The following is a 22,487-nucleotide window of genomic DNA, read 5'->3' on the forward strand; positions in this document are numbered from 1 at the left end:
GTTATTTTCATCTTTATTCAGAGCAGCGCCACACTGCCTCTCATTTGAAAGTGTGATCCGTATAATGCGAGTAAATAGGCGAGTTATACAATGTCCCCGGAGCAAGTTAGGGTTAAGTACTCGGATAAAGCTCGACGGCTTCCCAAAATGCCTATCTAACATGTAAATGAAGCAACTTTCTTATTGCTAGTCAAGAGCTCTCATCTTGAGTTACATTTTCAGGACTGAAGCTTAAATCATTTGCAAGAAAAACTCAAGACATTTGCAAGAAAGTGCTGACCAATTTTAGATCAGCCTGAAGAGATTAATGGGGCCTTAAATGACTATATTTTTAATGGGTCATCACGTAGCAGCTTTTTTTCCTAGGCAGCTCTAACTGCTCTGTCTATAATTCAAGCGTATTTCACATCTTCTCACCGAGCCAGAATTCATCCTCCAGGTTGCCGAAGCCGATTTTATAGTCACTCCACTTCCTGGAGAAATCAGTCAGGCCGTTCTGACGTCGCTGGAACACCTGAAAAACAATCAGCAGAGGTTCAGCAGCCGCACAACACTCTATCCCAATTAAATATAATGCATTTAGGCTAATATGGAGCGTATAAATGGCAATTCATCCCAATGGTGTCATTTTACTTTGAGATGATGTTATCTGCAAAAGAGGCAGCTGTGTTGACCGTCATGACCAGTAAAGAGCCAGCTGAAAAGACCAAAATGGGCAATTGCCAGACTATGTTGTGTTTCAAATACTGGTCTCTGGTGTGGGATGCAGGCAGGGTCCAAAATTTAAACTTGTCATGTGCCAAAGGCGATTGTAGCTTTTTGCCAATTGGATGCTAACTTTATTAGGCTTAAGTCGAATAGTAAAATCGATAGTCTGACTTTTGCTGATGCAAGTAGCGTATTTTTTCTTCCAGACCTCCATGTGCTTTCCAACGAGTGGTAGAGATTGGTTCATCTTGTTTGTGGTAAATAATAAAATCCATAATTAAATAGTAAATAAATATATTTAACTAAATAATTATAATAAAAACAATAAAATGGCTAAAAAAACATTATAGTTAATAATAATCAGTTATTTTACATTACTACAGGGTCATTCCGTAGTAACTCAAGCAGATGTCTCTGGCTTTAATTTTAGATTTTGCTTATATTTTTTATGAAGAAAGATAAACATAAATAGTGATGAAAGCCAAAGTATTATATCCCATGGATGAATATTTACTGAGTAATTCATTATTTTATAGAGGGGGGTCAAAATGGCAATTTTCAGCTGAGATTCAGAGCCAAATTACAAGGGGGTAAAAATGAAGGGGGTATGAAAGATGGCAGCATCATAATGTTATTTTTACAAAGAGATTGGTAGTTCTATTAGTAAAATCATTTGACTTTAGTCATCTTTGTTACATTATGTGCCAATGGTGACCATTCAAAAATGGGGAAACAGCACTTTTCAAGTTTTTACTCCAAAGTTTGCATGTTAGTAACTCAAGAAGTATTAAAGATATTTTAATGCCCTTTTAGATGTTGGGTCTTAATAAACTTTCATTTTGGCAATTTCATTTTTAAGGCCCTACATGGTTTGGTTCCAGAGATATTGGAATTTCAATATGGCTCCAGGGGTAAATCGTTAAATTGTACATTTTCCGTGGTCAAAAAACAAATGTGGGTCGATTTGCAAAAATATGAGACTTCTTTTCTTTCGAAGAGGAATGTCTGAAGAACAAATACTGTTAAAACAAGAGGTTTATCTAATTTCCTTCTGTCATGACAACTGCATTAAACATGCTGTCTGAGTGCCAGAAATATTATTTTTCCAAAGTTTGCGTGCCTATAACTCAAGAAGTATTAAAGATATCGCAATATGATTTTAAATTCTAGCTCTTCATGAACTTTTCTTTAGGAATCTTCATTTTCAAGGCCCTACATCATTCAGTCCTAGATCTTGAAGAAATTGAAACTGTTCAATTTATTTGATTTATTTCTTTAAATATTCTTGTAGCTTCATAAAATTACGGTTGAACCACTGATGTCACATGGACTACTTTAACGATGCGCTTACTACCTTTTTGGGCCTTGAACATGATAGTTGTTCTGCTGTCTATGCAGGGTCAGAAAGCTCTTGGATCTCACCAAAAATATCTTAATTTGTGTTCCGAAGATGAACAAAAGTCCTACGGGTTTGAAACGACATGAGGGTGAGTAATGAATGACAGAATCCAACACTGATCCAAGTCTTTTTTAACAGGGGCCAGTCCCATAATGGCATTGTGATATTTTGTGTAAATCATACATTGTGCTAGACATACAGTATATTACAGACAGACTCAGATGTGTTAGTCAGATATTTCACTCACTATCCAGCCGCCTCCGTCGGTGGTCATGTCACAGTAAACCTGCACACCCTGGCTGAGGTCTCTATTGATGTAGATGGTGTAGATTCCGCTCAGCGTCTCTTCGTTCAGGAGGTGTTGCACACAGTTCTGTGGCGTGGGAAACAATCGGTTTCCTGAGGAGAAAAAGGGTTGAGAAACATCCAAAACAACAGAGCAAAAGAAAGCGAGGGGCCACTGGGAGGTTAATGAGCGGTGATTTGCATCGCTGGCATGTCAGTGGAGTGTGAATTTGTTGATGCTATGAAATGCTATCTTTGGAAATAGAGTGCTTGTAAAGTCACAGAAACACAAGGCAATAAATGAGGGATGCGCACAGATGCCTTGAAGGTGTCGCTACTGATTTGTACTCGATGATGTTGAAGGGCCGATAGTGTGAATTTGTACCTAATGAGGTGGGTGAACCTGATATAAAGTCAAGATTTGCACCTGTTGTGAAAGATGTAGAAACAATGGCGCTGGTTTCTAATCCCCTGGCGGCTTGCAGTCTCACAGTATATTCGGTGGTCTCTGCCAGCCCCTCGAGACGGATCCATGTGTCTTCGGCATCTAAGATCAGCTCCTAAAACACAATCAAACACAGTCTACTGATCCGCAGGCACGCAGAGGCATTAGTACATTACCTCTGTTCAAACACCGTAGACCCAAACTAAACAAAGAACTGCTCAGCGGCAGAGCGGTTTTGTGGAAAACACACCAAGAGATAGTACAAAGAACAGCATTGTGGGTAGGAAAGATATCCCTTAAAAATAAACAGAAAACAGATCGCAATCACTTTAGGAACTGTCTGACAAATTATTGTGAACCCAAGCTGCATTCATACAATGCTGCCTTTCCTCCCTGTGTTTTTCTACAATATGATTGGCAGCTCTAAAGCCCGTGATGGGGGAGGAAGAGTCTTATCAGGCCTTGGTGCTGCTGGGGAGAGACAGGGTTTCTATTTTGGTCTCTGCTCATGACAGTTCACTTCCCCTTTTTTGTTTTTATTTGAAGAAATCACTTTTATCGAACTAATCTGCTTCACATTTTTGTGCCTTTTTTTACTTTTTACTCTGAGGATTCATTTGAATGACCTGAATGGACATTGCCATACCTGACCCAGCCTTGAGGTGTATGAAATATGAAACATTTGATTCAACATCCCTCCTTTTCCAGGTAAAGTCACACATTTTAAATAACGTGTATGTGAATTATGCAGCACAGCAGTGTTTTAATGAAGTCACATCAAGGCTGCTCAGTATGTAGAGGATATTGAGCAGGTAATTGTAATAGGTAAGCTACTGTCTGTAGCAGAGTGGGATCCATTTTTATGTTCTCATCTTGATTCTTTTATAATCCTGAATCTGAACACAGCTGTTGTTCAGAAAAATCCTTCAGGTTCAACAAATTCTTTGTTTTGTTTTTTTGTGTATTTTTAACCATTTCCAACAATGACTGTATGATTTTAAGATCCATCTTTTCACACTGAGGACAACTGAGGGATTCATGTGCTTCTATTACAGATGGTTTAAAACGCTCGCCGATGATTCAGAAGGAAACACAATGCAACTTATTTTGCCTATATATATATATACAGTATATACAGTATATATATATATTTTACACACCTGGGGCCTCATTTATAAAGACCATCCTTGATTTTATCTAAGAACTTTTCTGATTTGAACGTAAGAGCGATTCAGAGAAAACGAACGTACCACGAAATCCATGCGTACGCCAGTCATTCGGTTATAAATCACAAATGATCGTGGAATTGTGTGCAGCTGAATGTTCCGCCGTCGAAACGCCCCTGCTTAATTAATTAACATATAAAATGAGCTCATTCCTAAAGCAAAAACTCTGTGACAATGGCAAGTAAAAAGGAGCTCAAGAAATCAAATTATAGTGAGGCTGAACTATCTGCAATACCAGGCATTACCACAAGGAAACGGTCGTACGCCAAGCTGGAATCTGACGTGGAGATAAGTACTTTTCCACGTCAAAGACGGTTTTTATAAATCTGTACTTTGACGTGGATTTGATCGTACGAACACTCTAAGATCAAATCAGTGCGTAAGAAAGTTTTATAAATGAGGCCCCTGGACTTACAAATAGCTTTCGTCTGAGCGCAACAATATTTCCTTGCCTTCCATGTTTCCCAGAAGACAAATTAAGATAAATTTACCCTCATCTTCAAATGCAAAAAGTTTTCACTCCCCTGCTGTTAATGCATTGTGTTTACTTCTGAAGCATTAGTGAGCATTTGAACCTTCTGTAATAGTTGTATATGAGTGCTTCAGTTGTCCTCAGTGTGAAAAGATGCATCTCAAAACCATACAGTCATTACTGGAAAGGGTTCAAATACACAAAAATGCTGAAAAACAGAAGAATCTGTGGGACCGAAGGATTTTTAGGAAGTTTAACTGTTCAGGACAAACAAGGGGCTCATTACAACTATCACTAAAACAAAACAGCTGTGGATCATTCAGAGAGCAACACAGTATTAAGAATCAAGCATATATAAATTCAATTATAAATTCAACTATTATTTTCACTTGTGGACTATATGTAAATATCTTTTATGTGAAATATCTTATTCAGGTCAGTACTAAATAAAAACATAATATGCATTTTGTATGATCCCCCTTATTTTGGTAAAATAATGAACATTTTGCAGATTCTGTAAGGTGTATGTAAACTTTGGACCTGAGTTATATGGGATGAAGCAACACATAGTGGATGTAGACACTGTATCATTATTTTCAGCATTCTACGTCTGTGGAAAAATATAAAAACTCTCAGCATTAGATGCCAACCTGGCTCTAATGGAAAGAGAAAGCTTTTATGTCTAAGATGCACCAGCAGGGTTTATATCATCTGTGCACCACTGACACCCACTGGACGAATACAAACACTAACAGTGGGTTACTACTGTAGGTCAGAGCATCCTGTGTTGCATTGATTGTGTGAGTCTGTGTATGACAACATAAATCTAAAGATTATAATCCATAACCTTTTGTGTTTCCAACATTTCCCATCAGGCTGGTTAAATAAAGATGTGCAAAACAGATTATAGGATGGTGATCATGCATTACAAGTAATGTGATTATTTGAAACAGATACTGTATCTACTGAGAAATGATTTCAGGGAAGTCTTTAATAGACATATTGTCGCTGGAATGACTTTGTTAAATGATTTCATTAATATTAATAAGCAACATCAAAGAATTTAATTAAATCGAGCTATTCTGACAGGAAGATCTAACAGCTCCCTTAGATCTCTGTGGGATGTGGTTTATGTTGGATCGTAAAGTTTTTATAAGATCAGGCTGTACATCAACTACAGTTTAACTCTGAAATGCAATGAGCATAGAAATGTGAACACTAATAAAATGTTTATACAACAAGCATGTGTTTTTATTTATAACACTTCTAGCTGTATTCATCTCTCAAGTTAAAAATCACATTACACTTGCCTTTCGACTGCCGTCCGCTGCTTTGTAGGTCAGCATGTAGTTGTCGATGTCTGCGATGGGCGGCTGCCAGGATATGAGGGCGCTTCGATGGTTAATCTCGCTAGCTGTCAGGTTCTGGGGCGCATCCATGGCTGTTTAAACAAAGAGCAAAGAGCCAAAACAAGTGTGGTGATTATCTGCCTTCAATTATAGGCAAAACGCATCTGTTAGATTTATATCCCATTACCAGGTTTTCAAGCAATATTATCTGTCCTAAGACTGTAAATGTCACCCCTATGTCACCCAAGATGTTCATACCTTTCTTTCTTCAGTCGAAATTAAATTTGAATGCATGAAAACATTCCAGGATTTTTCTCCATATGGTGGACTTCAATGGTGGCCAATGGCCTGAAGGTCCAAACTGCAGTTTCAGTGCAGCTTCAAGTGGGCTCTACATGATATCAGCCAAGGAATAAGGGTCTTATCTAGCAAAATGATTGGTAATTTTCTAAAAAAAAAAAAAAAAATTAAATTTATATACTTTTTAGCCACAAATGCTTGTCTCGCACTAGTGAACGTGCAAACAAAGTCACTTTACATAAAAATGTAAAACAACAATGTCGGACGATTTTGAAGGTCGAGGAGAAAATGAGTTTTTTTGCCCTACCCTACATTTTCAAACCAAAGTACACAGACAAAGAACTAACCACACATGACTTTTCCAAAGATGCACATCGCAGAGGTAGTGCAAGACAAGCATTTGTGGTTAAAAAGTATATACAAATAAATTTTTTTTTAGAAAATGGCCTATCATTTTGCTAGATAAGACCTTTATTCCTCAGCTGGGATCATGTAGAGTTCTTTGAAACTGCATTGAAATGGCAATTTGGACCTTCAACTCATTGGCCACCATTGAACTCCACTATATGGAGAAAATGACTGGAATGTTTTCTTCAAAAACCTTAATTTGTTTTCAACTGAAGAAAGAAAGACATGAACTTCTTGGATAACGTAACAGTGAGTAAATTATCAGGAAATTTTTATTCTGGAAATAAACTAATCCTTCAATCTTACTTGCAAATGTTTCTGTCATGTGTGTATACAGTATGGTGGATCCAGGTGCATTTATTTAATCAAGACATAGTAAAAAACAGTAGTACTGAAAATATACAATGTAAAAGAGCTGTTTTCTATTTTATTATTTCATAATGTAATTCCTGGCAAAGCAGGATTTTCAGCAGCCATTACTCCAGTCTTCTGTGTCACACGATCCTTCAGAAGTCATTCTAATATGCTGATTTGGTGCTCAAACATTTCTTATAATTATCAATGTTGAAGGCAGTTAATATTTTTGAGGAAACGGTGATACTTATTTCAGAAACTGATATGTTCAGAAGAACAGCATTTATTTTAAACTGATATCTCTAGTAACATTATAATACAATCTTTTTACTGTGACTTTTGAACTATTTAATGTGTCCTTGCTGAATAAAAGTATGAATTTCTTTCAAAAATGTATTGATTTCTTATGTTTTAGTATTTAGTCACATAGCACTATGAGACGATTGGCTCAAAACAACCTGGCTATACCCAGCGAATGCTACCGAGATGAGTGTAAATAGCTATTTGTAATTTACAAATATTTTAGACCCGCTTGGTTTAAACTGACCAGCTACACTAACAGAGCAGGTTTAAACTGACCATCCCCCAACTGACATTCACCTGTGTTTTCTTCTTTATCGGTTGCTATTGTCTGTGTATAGTGTGTATGTTTGGAGCTGTGTCAGCACACCCGCTGGAGGCATGTTAGCTGGTCGCTAGCCTCAGGACAAAATAAATCACATGGTTGCATGTAGTGTGTGTGTCAGGCACAGTGACAGATTCACTTCAGATGGAAGACAATTAGTATGTGCTCACCGGCGTCCTGTCTCTCAATGTGATCTCTTATCAGTCAACATGCCACTCTCCCTCCAGCAGAGCGTCAGCACACTAGCTCAACACACACACACACACACACACATACACACTTTTCTATCATACTACAAATGCTGATGCTTCTTTACATGTCTTCAAAAGGCATCATCCGCTGTCTATGTGCAGAAAACTGGATGCATTGTTTTTTTTTAGTTTTTTTTTTTTATTTTCTTCCAGTGTGTTAAAAAAACAGAGCTCTTCTTTTCAGATCCTACCTCTCATTCCCTGGAACTGAAGATATGAAATGCCTTAGATATGAAATGCTTTGTTGCACTGGCAGAAGAGACAACATTTTAATAAGAAACATGCAAAACTATCTAGCTATGGAGGTGTGGAAAGTCATTTCAGAACATTAAACATACATATGCAGTGAGATCCAGTATTATATCAAATATGTTGTCTGTAGATAATATATTTTTGACTATCCACCTAATTTTTCGATGCGGAAGTAAGCCTATGGGCGAGACTTTTGGTTCATTATCTGCTATAGGGAAATAATGAGATGAATAACAACGTGCAGTAAACGGTAAAACTGTTTGCACTACAAACCAGTGTGTTCATAATTAAGATAATACATTAAAATAATATGGTAAGACACACCAATTTGCTATATCAAGCAGAAAAATGAGCTGTTTTGTACAGCTTAAAATAACTGGATACGGATGAGGAAGAATAAGGTGGCTATGTTTTTGTAATGAGATTTGTGTGCAGTTTTCTTGGTGGTTGACTGTGTATATAAGAAAATATGACAATGTCAGTTTATAAGATCACGTTTCTGCCACCTTTTTAGTGACTGATTGTTATTAAAAATGTCATTATGCATTTCTATTCACATGCACAATAAATTATCAAAAGTAAAGACATTTATAATTGTCCAAAAATGTTACAAAATATTTCTGTTTCAAATAAATCCATTTCCCTAAATAACTTTCTAATTACCAAAAAATACTGGGAAATGTATTAGGCAGCAAAACAGTTTTCAACGCTGATAATAAAAAATGATTCTTGAGCACCAAATCAGCATATTAGAACGATTTGCAAAAAATCACTAAAGACTGATGGCTGATGAAAATAAATGGAATAAATTACATTCGAGAATATATTAAGATAAACACATATACAGTAAATGCAGCCTTGGCAAGCATAAGAGACTTCTTTCAAAAAACATTAAAACATCTTACCAACCCAAACTGTTGAATGGTAGTTATATTCAGTTGAGAGCAAAAGTTTGCATACACCTTGCAGAATCATACAAAAGGCATGTTATTTTTTTTTTATTTTTTTTTTTTAATATTTTTTTTATTAAAGACGTTTACATATAGTCCACAAGAGAAAGTAATAGTTGAATTTATAAAAATGACCCTGTTCAAAACTTTACATACACTTGATTCTTAATACTGAATTGTCACCTGAATGATCCACAGCTGTATTTTTTTTCTTTTCGTTTAGTGATATTTGTTCACCAGTCCTTTGGTTGTCCTAAACAAATGAACTGTCCTCTTTTCTTCAGAAAATTCTTTACATCCCACAAATTCTTTGGTTTTTCAGCATTTTTGTGTATTTAAACCATTTCCAACAATGACTGTATGATTTTGAGATCCATCTTTTCACACTGAGGACAACTGAGGAACTCATATGCAACTATTACAGAAGGTTCAAACGCTCACTGATGTTTCAGAAAGAAAAACAATGCATTAGGAGCCAGAGGTGTAAACTTTTGAACAAAATGAAGAAAAATGTTTCTTATTTGCCTAAATATCTTTTTTTATTATTTAGTACTGCCCTTCAGAAGCTACAGAAGATACTTCCATGTTTATGAGAAAACAAAAAAGTAAATTTACCCTGATATTCAAAGTCAAAGTGCCTCTCGGCTCTTAATGCATCGTGTTTCCTTCTGGAGCATCAGTGAACATTTGAACCTTCTGTAATAGTTGCTTATGTGTCTCTCAGTTGTCCTCAGTGTGAAAAGATGGATCTCAAAAACATTCAGTCATTGTTAGAAAGGGATCAAATACACAAAAATGATGAAAAACCAAAGAATTTGTGGGACCTGAAGGATTTTTCTGAAGAACAGTGGGCAGTTTAACTTTTCAGGACAAACAAGGTCATTAACAAGTTTCACTAAAAAAAAAAAAAAAAAAAAAAAAAAAAAACGTCTGTGAATCATTCGGGTATAAGAATCAAGTTTTGAATGGGGTCCTTTTTTTTTATAAATTCAACTATTATTTGTTCTTGTGGACTATATGTAAACACATTTTACATGAAATATCTTATTCAGGTTAGTACTAAATAAAAATAACATGCATTTTGTATGAACTCTCTTATTTTGGCAAAATAATTTTGCAAGGTGTATGTAAACTTTTGACCTCAACTGTATATGAAACGTTCAAAACATTTTAACAGACACGGCTAAACATTCTGCTCTTGATTTCTCATTACTTCAAACTGACTGAGCAGGCAAACTAACAAAGTGCACCTATCGAGAATGAAATGCAACCGTGGAGAAATGGAGAGAGATGCTCATGTGCACATCCAAGGAGCACATTCATATTCCTGTCCTCACCTTAATCTCTTTAACGATGAAGTTATAACTGTAATCTAAATCAAAATGACAGACAGCACTAATCCTGAAATAGGCATGAAATTTGTTAGTTGTTGTCATCTTAATTATCCCCTTAAGCTTCCATAAGCCTCCTCATAAATGCCAAAATGATGCATCTATGACACTTCACCTCCCTCAGGGTGGGAGCTGGCAGATTCTTAAACACCGCAGGATGGTAATTTCAGAGAAGTTTTCTCAGGCATTGCAGGCAATGAAACATTTTTATCAGAGCATGGCAGGATCTAAATCCACTGTTATTAGAGCAGAACTGTTTCCGAATTAAATTGTCATTAAGTAGCCAGAAAAAAAAAGTTTGAAGGCAAATGAACACAACAAACCTCATCAAGCGATTATGTGTCAAGATTCTGCACGTCACTGAGCTGGCACCGAGGTTGCGAAGCCAATGGCCTGTGACACTTTTATGTGCAAATTAATTTCCTCTAAACAATCCAAACTAATGAAGTATTCTGGGAGGGCCGTTTGATTAAAGTTGAGGTCTAATGCATCTGAAAGCGGTCCGCCGCTCCACCTCCCCTTTAATAGATGAGCTGAAAGTTGCATTGCAGAATAAAGCAGCTTGAAACGAAACCGCTGCTTGTTCTAGTTCAGTCTTCTGTGTGGGAAAGACAGTTCGCCTCTCTCTGCGGACAGCCTTACTGTGAGGAAAGATGGGTAGTGATGCTGATCTCCTCTATGTTCTCACGTGGGAATTGGAACATTGCTGACTTCAGGATTTTGTTATACAAACTACAAAAATAAAGTCACGGCCTTGTTTCTGCTTCACATCTGAATCTCATCTATGCTAAACTAGAAGAGGATAATAGTATAATTAGAGAAGTGCTTAATCTTGTAGCTGTCTATTGAATATTTAAAGCATGAGTCCTGTTTTACCAAATGTCTTGGGTAATTTAACCATAGGTTAAATATCAGCACTCTTGGGACGCTGATCATCCAATCAAATTTAAATACTGGAAAAGTTGTAGATAATACTGAATGAAATCAACTTTAACTGCCATTAAACCAGTGTTTCTCAATCCTGCTCATCTCAGCACATTTTGGATGTCTGATTTAACTCATCACCTCATTAGTACAGAGCTCCATGACCTGGAGACATTGTGAAGGTGCATCAGGTTAGTGAAACGCCTAAATTGTAGGCAATCAGCAGCAGGATTGAGAAACATAGCACTAAAGTGGAAAATACTATGATTTGATGGTTATTAAAACTTCTTTACTCTTTCCCAGTATTCAAATTATATTTAAAGGGATAGTTCATCCAAAAATGAAAATTCTGTCATTAATTACTCACCCTCATGTCATACCAAACCCATAAGACCTTTGTTCATCTTTGGAACACAAATTAAGATATTTTTGATGAAATATGAGAGCTTTCTGACACTTCATATACAGCAACACAACTACCACATTCAAGAAATTAAATGTCTACAACATACTTTGGTTAAAATTCCTTAACACCCTTTTTAACTGGTCAAAAACCGCTCTGTTCACAGTTTCAGTGCATGTCTCTTTAAATAAAGAGCCACTGCTCACTCCACCCATCTCTTCCTTTTTTTGGTGTGCGTATTGGATGGTGCGTTACCATCAAAAACCAGTATGTCTCTGACATTGAAACAAAACAAAGACTCTTCACTTTTATATCCAACTAAAAAACACCCGGATTGCTTATGAGACATTGTTGTCACTACTGCTGCATATTGCTCAGAAAATATGTTTGTACTTTCTGTACCGGAAGCTCCTAACACCAAGACAAATTCCTTGTGTGTGTGTGAACACACTTGGCAATAAACCTGATTTCTGATTCTGATTCTAATTCTGAAATCAAAACAACTTGATAATTGAGACTGTTTAGGTTTTTGGGGGATTAAAAAAAAGGAGTGAATGAATCTTTATCATTGTAGGGTGGTTGTGTCCACACACTGCTAAGACACATTTATATGCAAACACCATGTAAAAGTGTATTTTGCATCTGATGACCCCTATAAAAAATTCTTGTCTTCATCTCAAGTGTTTTATTTTACCAGTATCTAATGTATTACTTTAAATGTTTCAGGTTTGGTTTAGTCACATGGCTAATGCAGTTATACACATTATCTTTTGTTTGGACTCTTCTTGGATTCTCCACTACTCTTTTTTTTACCTGAGCTCAACCTTCCTCTGCAACTGTGGTAAAGGCCATTACGCCTGTTTTTGAGTTAACAAGGGGAGTATAACTGGAACTAGAGGGTCTTGACCTCCTCAATCCCCCCTGTAATTAGAACACGGGGAACAGAGATAGAGCACTTACGTGTGACAAAGTTGGCGATGACGGTGCCACTGGTGAGAGGACCTTTAGTGGCATAAAGAGCCACTGAGTAGGTGGTGCTGGGGATGAGCTGACTCAGCTGGTACTCCTGCTTGTTACCCTCCACTAAGAAGGTGTCTGCTGTAACTGGAAAGATAACATCCATTAGTGCAGAAGCAAGTGAAAAACTGCCAGAGTTTATCTGCAAATATTATTGGAGACTGCAGGCAAAAACACTGTTTTTTCATGCACCTGTCAAGTTTGAGATTTTGGGCTTTTTGGTTTTTCCCAAGTGTTTTTTTCAGACTAGTGGAAAGAAAACACCCAAAAAACACTGTTAAGTGTTTCTTTTATAGCACTTTATCTATTTGTGTTAATAGATTTCAATTGCAATCCATATTTTTAAAGGCCATTTTCTCAAAATGAGTTTTTTCTCCCACCGAGCCATAAATCTCCACTTCAGTAACACTTACACAAACCAAACTTTACATTTTTATTTCTGTCTGTCTTCTGAAGGTTTTTACATAGGGATTTGTTCATATATAATATAGTCTCATTTGCATATTTGAACCTAACATTTTAGAAAACTAAAGTAATGCGCGTTATGTAAATAATATATAATAACTAGTAACGCATTACTTTTCAAATTACTATCAAGAAAATATCTGAGTAGCTTTTCCAAATAAGTAACGCTATTTTTTCTGATTCCCATCTATTGATTGACAGTTCTCATGTTCCCATGTTGAGAGAAATCAGGAGTTGCATTTACAGATCCAGGGTTCCCTAAAATTCATTAAAACAGTGAAATGCAAACACAGAATATTACACAAACTTGCAATCATTAAAATGTAAATAATGCAAATATTGTATTAACCAATGATCCAATTCAACCATGCTAATAAGCAAAAATGACTTTAGATAAACATCACATTTGTTTGTTTTTTTAATTGCTGAATTTGCCAAAATATAACTTTTTTTATTAAAAACAAACAAGGCCAGTTTAGAAAAAGTAACAATGCAATTAAACGAAATTATTTACTTTTTAAGGAAGTAACACAATATTGTAATATTAGTAATATTATAAACATTAGTTTTAAAAGTAACTTTCCCCAACATTGGACATAAGTTTTAATGTACAAAATATGTGTACCACCATAATAAACAACTATTGCCATCAATGGCAATTTTGGTTTCTTAAGACCTGTTCACACAGATACATCAAGTGTAATGATAACTATATCTGTAAAGAGTTAATAATGTTCTAATTAAGTAAGTTTTGGGATTTCCACACTACAACGACCACAACACTTTCAACATTTTTTTTTTCCAGCTGATGCACCATAAATACATTGACAGCCAAACAGAAACCACTCATGTTTAAAGAGCTTGTGCTTTTAAAGAGACAGGTGGCAGATGACATAACTATGCATATTCTTATAAATTATATTAAAAAAAAAAAAAGATTTTTGTCTGAATTATTGTCTGTTGGTGTGGATGCTGATAGTTTCTGTTATAGTCATATTTAAAATTCTATCATTGGCAACTCTCTGAAGATTTCAGCATGGTAGTGGATATGACAGTGTTAATGTATTTGGTCTTGGCAGAATAGATCTGCAATGCTGCTGAATTGCTGCTGTTGTTGGTTATTGCTGTATTGCTGCAAAGCAAGCACATGATCTTACTACTGCCAATAAATACACGACATGGTGCTGTGAGTTTTTAAGACATACTACTACTGCACAAATAGCATATATAGTAACATGCAGCAGATCTATACAGGTGGAACTGGGGAGGTGGAAGGTTTCAGAGGAACGTATTAAGTTTTTTTTGAACCAGTCAGCTTGTGCCAAGTAGATTAATGCTGTGAATATCATCAGTTCGCATTAATGACCCATCAGCCTGCGCCATCTAGAGTTTTGTGACAGAACTTCACATTTGTTTTTCTTTGTGTAAATGACTTTGTGTAAATACCTTTTGGATGTTCTCAGAAAAATTCACAAATGCATGTTTATCCTAACTGTAGTAACTAGTTTGGGTTGCATTTTTATTTGTTCATTTATTTCTTTTCACCTTGCACAGATTTGCTAATGATATGTGAGGATGCCAAGTAACTGGTCCACGTTGGCACCTACCTAATTTGGCTAGCATCCACCAAGTTACAGATGCATTCAGGCAAAAATTTGCCTGGATGTGACTCTTTGATGTCAACAAATTACACGAAATTCTCTTCCCCCTTTTTAAGAGCCGATAAGCCAATTCATTTTGCTATCCCAACTATGCATGATAATATGGTTAATTGCATTTTATTATTGCCATTAGTGAGATCCATTTGCATATCTGTATTGCTTTGTCCCTGCCACACACAAACCTGAAATTGCAAAGCAGCATATCTTTGTCCAGTGAGAAAATATTACATTTTATTTAGTATTTATAGCTGCTAAAGATGCTGATAAAGGATTGACACAGAGTTGTTTCTCTTCATCAGGTCTCCACATACCTTGGTTCCGGGTGAGGGTGAGCACGTAGTTATCAACACTGGAAACAGGGGGGTTCCAACGTAGCAGAGCCCCCTGAGGTGTAACATTCAACGCAGTGAGCTCCATTGGCATGTCCATAGCTGTGTGGAACAGAGGATTACGTGCAAGTTACAGACAGACAGTCTGAGATAAGCTTGGCCAAGGTAACTGGCAGCAGTCTCATCTTCACATTTTTTTTTCCCTGTGCAAACGATATTCACCGGCAATTTAAAAATAGAGCACCTCAGCAGCTTGGAACTAATTTGTTGTGATTATCTGGCTGGAGAAGATCACAATTTCCTTAATTAGCTGACATCGAGGGGGAAATTAGACAGTCAAATGTGTGCAGAGCTCATTCTCAACAGCATTTCTATGCAAGGGAGTAATGAGAAATGTTGTTCTCCGTAATCCTCTATCCATGCTGTGACTTTCACAGATGGCCTTTCTTTTTTCAGACAGGAAAAATCTCACTCTCCGATTTGCACTATGGCGTACGTCCTCTTAGATGAGGTCAGCGGACTGTAATCGCACATTACCATCTTTCCATCCTGTCCTACGCGCATTTTTGTTCTGCCAGCCTCTTTGGCAATAGCCATATCACTTCTACAGCTGTAGAGAGCTGACCCTTCCATTAGGCGCCATTGACTTTGTTCCAAGAAATTCTAGGCCTCTCACAACCTTCCAGAGAAGCTGATCTCTCCTGCCTGACAGCAGTTCAGAGGCAAAATCTCCCAATTCCCCATCGCACCTTCTCCTCTATCAGCTTTACCAAGTCTTGACATGCCCTACGCTGACAGACTAGGAGGAGAATATCAGTTTTCCCTTATGCAGTGAACGTGAACTTGATGATCCTCAGCAGGTCATTAGGCAGAGCTGTGAACCAGAACATAGCTCTGAACCAGATCCATCATGTTTCATCAACCCCTCTTGTCACCCTTTACATAACAGCTGAAATGAGCCACAGTGTTTTCTATATCCTATTAATAATAAGCTGTTTCCAAAAGGTGGATTTTTAAAAGAGCTGCTTGTCGCTTTGCATTGTTACAGCATTGGCAAGATTGCTGTCAACACGGGCAGCTTGAGATTGTTTGCCTGTCATATTTTTATTAGCTTTGAACAAAACTGTCAGGCTTTAAGCTGCGATGGGGAGTGTAGCTGTGTTTTGATGTATAGGCAAACACTTCCTACCTAGTTATTAAGCAAGTCAGCAGTGTTTAAGCAAAGGCCAGCATCTCTTTGTTCTATTGTACTACATCAAATGATATGACTAATTAGTTAACTTCCTAGACTACCAGACTAATTAATTCATTTCAGTGATATAATGCACAGCTGGAACAAAGACTGTTCCCAGAAACTAGTCTATTGAGACACAAAGTTAAATATCCCTATATTTAAATCTAAAGCACAATTCTATTCTGAAGATAAGCTTTTAACATTAAAGCAATACACTGAAAACAGGTTCACTTGGCTTTTGTAATACTGGGCCTCATTCGCTAACAACATACAGTGCCTTGCGAAAGTAGTCATACTCCTTCATTTTTTGAATTCTTTATGTTGCTGCCTTATTTTAAACTGTTTTAAATTACTTTTTTTCCCACATCAATCTACACTCCATGCACCGTAATGACAAAACAAAAACAGAATTGTCACAACTTCATAAATGTATTACAAAAAAATAAAAAAAACTGAAATAAGTACATTGCATAAGTATTCATACCCTCAGTACTTAGCTGAAGCACCTTTACAGCCTCAAGTCTTTTTGGGTATGATCAACATTATCTGCCATTCTTTGTCTCACCTCTTCACCTCTCAAGCTCTGTCAGCTTGGATGGGGTCTGGCAGATATTTTTAGGTTTCTCCAGAAATGTTTGATTGGGTCCAAGCCTAGGCTTTGGCTTTGCCACTCTCAATATTTTGGTGCATTTCTGCATATTTTTTGAAGCTTTTCTTCTACTCTGACGAGTCCCCAAGTCCCTGCTGCTGTAAAACAGCCCAACAGCATGAGACTACTACCAGCACACTTGACTTTTGGGATGGTACTCTGCAGGTGATGACCTGTGCCTGTTTTACTTCAAACATGATGCTTGGAATTGAGGTTCATCAGACCACAGAATCTTGTTTCTCACAGGCTAAGGTTCCTTTAGGTGCTTTTTTGCAAATTCCAAGTTTGTTTTCTTGTGTCTTCACTGAGGAGAGGATTAAGTCTTGCCACACCTCCATAAATCCCAGATCGGTGGAGTGTTGCAGTGATGTTTGTCCATCTGTAAGTTTCTCCCATCTGCATATATGATCATGGAGCTCAACTAGAGTGACTATCAGGTTATTAGTCACCCCTCTAGCCAAGGCTCTTCTCCATCAATTGCTCAGTTTGGCCAGGGGGCCAGCTCTAAGAAGAGTCGTGGTTGTTTCCAACGTCTTCCATTAAGGGAAACAGAGACTACATGCTTCTGTAAACCTTCCCTGCAGCAGATTTTTTTTTCTTCTCTAAGCTCTTCCCCAGATGTGTGGCTTGATGCAATCCTGTCTCTGAGCTCTACAGGCATTTTTTTTTTTTTTTACCGCAAAGTTTTGGCTCTTATATGCATTTTCAGCTAATAGACCTTTTAAGAAGATGTGTGCGCCTTTCCAAATCATGCCCATTTAATTGAATTTGACACAGGTTAACTTCACTCAAACTGTAGTAACATCTACAAGCAACATGAATGCTCCTAAGCTAACAAAATGTGAATAAAAATAAAGGGGCACGAATACTTTTGCAAGGCACTGTATGTTCTTATTTGTGTATTTTTTAACCTTTTATATTAGATACTGTTTTACTTAATCATATGTATTTTTAATAAAAAAATACTACATTAAAAATTATACACTACTTAGAATAAACCTTATTAGAATAATAAACTGCATTAATCAACAGAGGTAGAGACTTCATGCACAACATTTTATGCATCTGATGAAAATTTTCTTGTTTGTGCATTTAAAGAGAAAGTTCCCCCCTAAAATAAAAATGACCCCATGATTTACTCACCCTCAAGCAATCCTAGGTGTATATACAATTTGAGTTATATTAAAAAATGTCCTGGTTTTTCCAGCTTTGACAGTGAATGGGGTTTAAAATTTTTAAGTCCAATAAAATTGATCCATCCATCATAAAAAGTAATCCACATGGCTTTTTAGGGGTTAATAAAGGCCGTCTGAAGCAAATTGGTGTGTTAAAACTTGAATATATCTCTACCTTCCGCTAACTGTTCATGAGAGAGTGGCATTCCAGCGGATGAGGTATGACGTACACGTAGCATAAGCTCCGGTAAGAATATGCTAGTCTCACGGAAACCAAGTTTTGCTTACAGCAAAGGAAAACCAGTCTCTTCTTGTCTTATATCGAAATCCTCTGACATTTTTCTTTACAAAACCTCATTTTGTTCTTCTAATTCATGACCAGTGTTTTGTTTTGCTCTTTCCTCTGTGCATCACCACGTTCCCCTATGTCCAACATTATCTGCTGGAAAGTTAGCAGAAGCTAGAGATTACGATTTATAAAGATTTAAATATGGATATTTTTCTTACAAAAACGTATCGATTCACTTCAGAAGGCTATTATTAACCCCCCGGAGCTGTGTGGACTACTTTTTGTGATTGATGGATGCACTTTATTTTGCTTCAAAATCATAAACCCCATTCGCTGCCATTATAAAGCTTGGATGAGCCAGGCCATTTTTAAATATAACTGTCGTATTCGTCTGAAAGAAGAAATTCATATATCGTAAATCATGGGGTAATTTCTATTTTTGGGTCAACTATAAGACATAACCCATAGTACTATGTGCCTGTCACCGCCATGTGGTGCTGTTCAGGTAAGATGGCAGGTGAGCATCTCTGCTGATCACTGATTCCATTAGTAAAATTTCATTTCACTTCTGCGAGATGGCTGGCAGCCTCCCAGAGGACGGGCGGAACGCACAGGGTGAGAGATGGTACTCATCACATGGTAAATGATGTGCATCATTCCTCAGACTGTCATCCATATTTCTATCAAATCAAAGTTCTGTGACGAACGAGGCTATGAGAGCGCATCCTTTGCGAAATACCAAAATACATTTCCTAGGGTAAATTAGAACACCAGTCTGGAGAATGTACAGTAGTGTATGATAAGTAACAAACGCGAATGGAAATACCTGTAAAGACAGTAGAGGTGATGACCTTGCTCTCTTGGCTTCCTCTCACTGCGTTCAGCTTGATCTCATACTCCATTGCTGGATGGAGGCTGGTTAGGGTGTAGTTGGTGACGTCATTGTCAATCACCACATTGTCCATCCTACCTATAATGACAAATGACAAATGCTGACTTATTTGTCTAATTTGTTTAAATTAGACAAGCTTTAAGTATAAGGCAGAGAAAATACCTTTTGGTGATTGGTAAGACATTTTGTAGTAATCAAAGGGTGCGAGTGGTTGAATCCATGATATGGTTACAGATTCCTCTGTGACGTACAGTACAGACATATCTCTGGGAGGGTCCATTCCTGATTAACAAAAACATGTATCTTAGATTCCACAAAATATTGAACAGCACATCTGTTTTGGATGAATACATCAAAAGTAGGTCAGTACACTTCAATCCAAACACGAGTTGGATTAGTGTCTGTGTATATTAAGCCACAAAAACACTATTTAAATATGAATAATGCATGTTTTGTGTGCTTTATATGTGAGTAAATGGTGCAGACACGTGGTTTCGTTTACTACACACATACTGAAGTGTGCATGATGCTCGCTGAGTTTTCAACCTCTGCCGCTTCAATATATGAGTACATGAACACACAAACATAATATCTAAAACTGCTATGAAATTAACTTCATGAGCATTTTACCATTTATTTTGAGAAAAACTCATCATATCAAATACAAACTGAAACGTAAAGGTCTTCACAGCAACCGGTCAAAATAAAAGTTTGGTTTAACTTGAAGCAACTGCTACAGAAATATATTACCTAATGTAATTATAGTACTACTTCTTAAACTACTTATTAAAACATTATTCTTTAAGTTATATTGACTAGAAAAAAATTATTAGAACAATCTAAATACATAAATAAATTTTAAATAAAAAAATATAGGGCCTTTTTTGTTAAACTTTTATTAAATTGCTGTTAAATTGTGTAAGTTTCATGATTTCAATTTATTCTCTATATTTTTTGAATAATACTTTTTTAATTTACCATTGAAATGGGGGAAAAGTGGAATTAAAACTTTGAAAATTTGGAAAAAATAAAATAAAACTGATTTCATAGGGCCCTAATTGTTATTCATTTCAGTGGGATAGTCATTGTAATTCTTTTCTATTTTCATGTAATTTATTTCCTATTTGTGTTTGCAAACAGGCCCAAGAGAGGAAGAGTATGAGTATGCTGGACACATGACACTCTTCACAAGGACATTTGCATTGTTATTGTCTGCCGCTGTCCAGCAGGGACTCTTTCATGATTTGTTTATCTGTCCCAATAGCTCTTAGCATTGCAAAAGCAAAGGTTACACTGCCTCTGAAAACAGTTAAACAGACTAACAGTGGTTCTGGAGCATTCTGACAATCGAGATAGAAATAAACTGATTTACCCTTGCCGTTATTGAAGTGGCCAGTCCTTAAAACGAGTGGAAAGCCATTCACACCTCGGCATATTCATTAGACTAATGCATTCAATTCATAAACTATGGGTGGCAATTCATAAACAGGTTGTCAACCTCATTTAAATGCTTTCAGGGTAAAATATTCCTCAGTAAATGAGTTGTGATTATTCATGTATGCATATCTTATTTTATTTTCCACTCAGCAGAGCAGTCAATAAATATATTTTCAGACTTTGTATAAAGGGCACCAAGAACAACTTTTTCTTTTTTTTTTAGCCCGTTCCATCTGCATTTATTTCTTATTGTTGAGCATATGTTAACCTTATTTTCACTTATGTTAATGTAAAGGAGCGCTAATGTGTGAAAATATGGTTTCTAACTAAAGCGAGAACATGCTGAAAATGTACTAAACACATTTCTAAGCTAACAGGCTTTATAAAGTATTAGACGACAACAGGTGCAAGTCCTTAAAGTGCTCACGCACAAATCACGTCATTAAAATAATAATCATGAGGCAAAGAAAAAGTTGGAACTTTTTTTATTTAACTAATCAGGCTGCTGTGCAGGTGGCCTGCTGCAGAGTTAATTTCTATGTTTAGAAATAGCTCCGAGACAATATCTCCTTTGGCAACTGCAAATATCAGTTCACTGACAGAACAGCTGAATAATTCTTGACACCTCCACATTGAGAGAGAGGTAATTAGGGGAGGATTACACACTGTTGAATTAATTAAGACACAAAAGGGTGAAAAATCTGCTGTGCAGCTGTGTGCAGGAATCATAATGAGAAAATCCAGCAGGTATAGATCCTGTTCTGCGCATGCTCACAAATAACTGTTAAATTACTGACACAAACGTAGAATCCTTTAAGGGTCGGTTCACCCAAAAATAAAAATCTCCACTACTGTTGACAGTAGCCATAGTATTTTTTTCCATACTATAGGAAACAATGTGTACAGTAAACTGTTTAGCTACCAACATTCTTCAAAATATATTCTTTTGTTACTGACAAAAAACCAAGAAGATGACGGGACGACACTAAGGTCAATAAATGATAACTGTGACTGTATCAACATGTAGTATTCTTATTACTAAATTATTATAAAATTAAAACTTTACCAAAATCTCTTTTTATTTTAATCGAAAAAAGGAGACAAATTTTTATTTCATGTATGTGGTTGCCAAATATCACCATTTTAATCCCCAAATCAGAAATTCTCTGTTAAACAGATATATTTTCTGCTTGGTGTTTTGCTTAATTTTTGCAATCTGGCAAACATGTGCATGCGCTCCCTTTTCAGTGATTTAAAAAACACAGACAAACAAGTAAAATGAAGTTTAGCGATCTTCAAATGACTATGTTCTGTCATGACAACTTAACTATATTGTTTGCTATTGTGGTAGCTGAATAAATGCTTAACTGCTGTTGCTTGAATAGAGAAACATTATTGACATTTGGAATTATTGGAACTCTATTATGCCACAGTAGACTCTTTGGCCACAAACATTCTTCAAAATATCTTTTTTTGTAGTCTTTATTTCGTTAATGAACACTGTTAATCGGTGAGCTTTTTTCCCATGAATAAAATGGGAATAAGTTCAATAAACAATAACTGTGACTATAATAACATGCAGTATTGTTGACGATAA

General features: G+C 36.5%; 1 protein-coding gene across 1 annotated transcript in view; it reads right to left on the reverse strand.

Moving 5' to 3' along the window:
* tnr (tenascin R (restrictin, janusin)) overlaps positions 1-22,487 on the reverse strand; it is a 70,242-nt gene that overhangs the window by 13,847 nt on the left and 33,908 nt on the right. The window contains 8 exon segments of the mRNA XM_073848703.1: positions 418-514; positions 2,355-2,506; positions 2,820-2,952; positions 5,846-5,976; positions 12,703-12,846; positions 15,197-15,359; positions 19,413-19,531; positions 19,616-19,735. Coding sequence (XP_073704804.1) covers positions 418-514; positions 2,355-2,506; positions 2,820-2,952; positions 5,846-5,976; positions 12,703-12,846; positions 15,197-15,359; positions 19,413-19,531; positions 19,616-19,735 — 1,059 coding nt within the window.

This window comes from Garra rufa, chromosome 10, assembly GCF_049309525.1.
Source record: "Garra rufa chromosome 10, GarRuf1.0, whole genome shotgun sequence".
Lineage (NCBI taxonomy): Eukaryota > Metazoa > Chordata > Actinopteri > Cypriniformes > Cyprinidae > Garra > Garra rufa.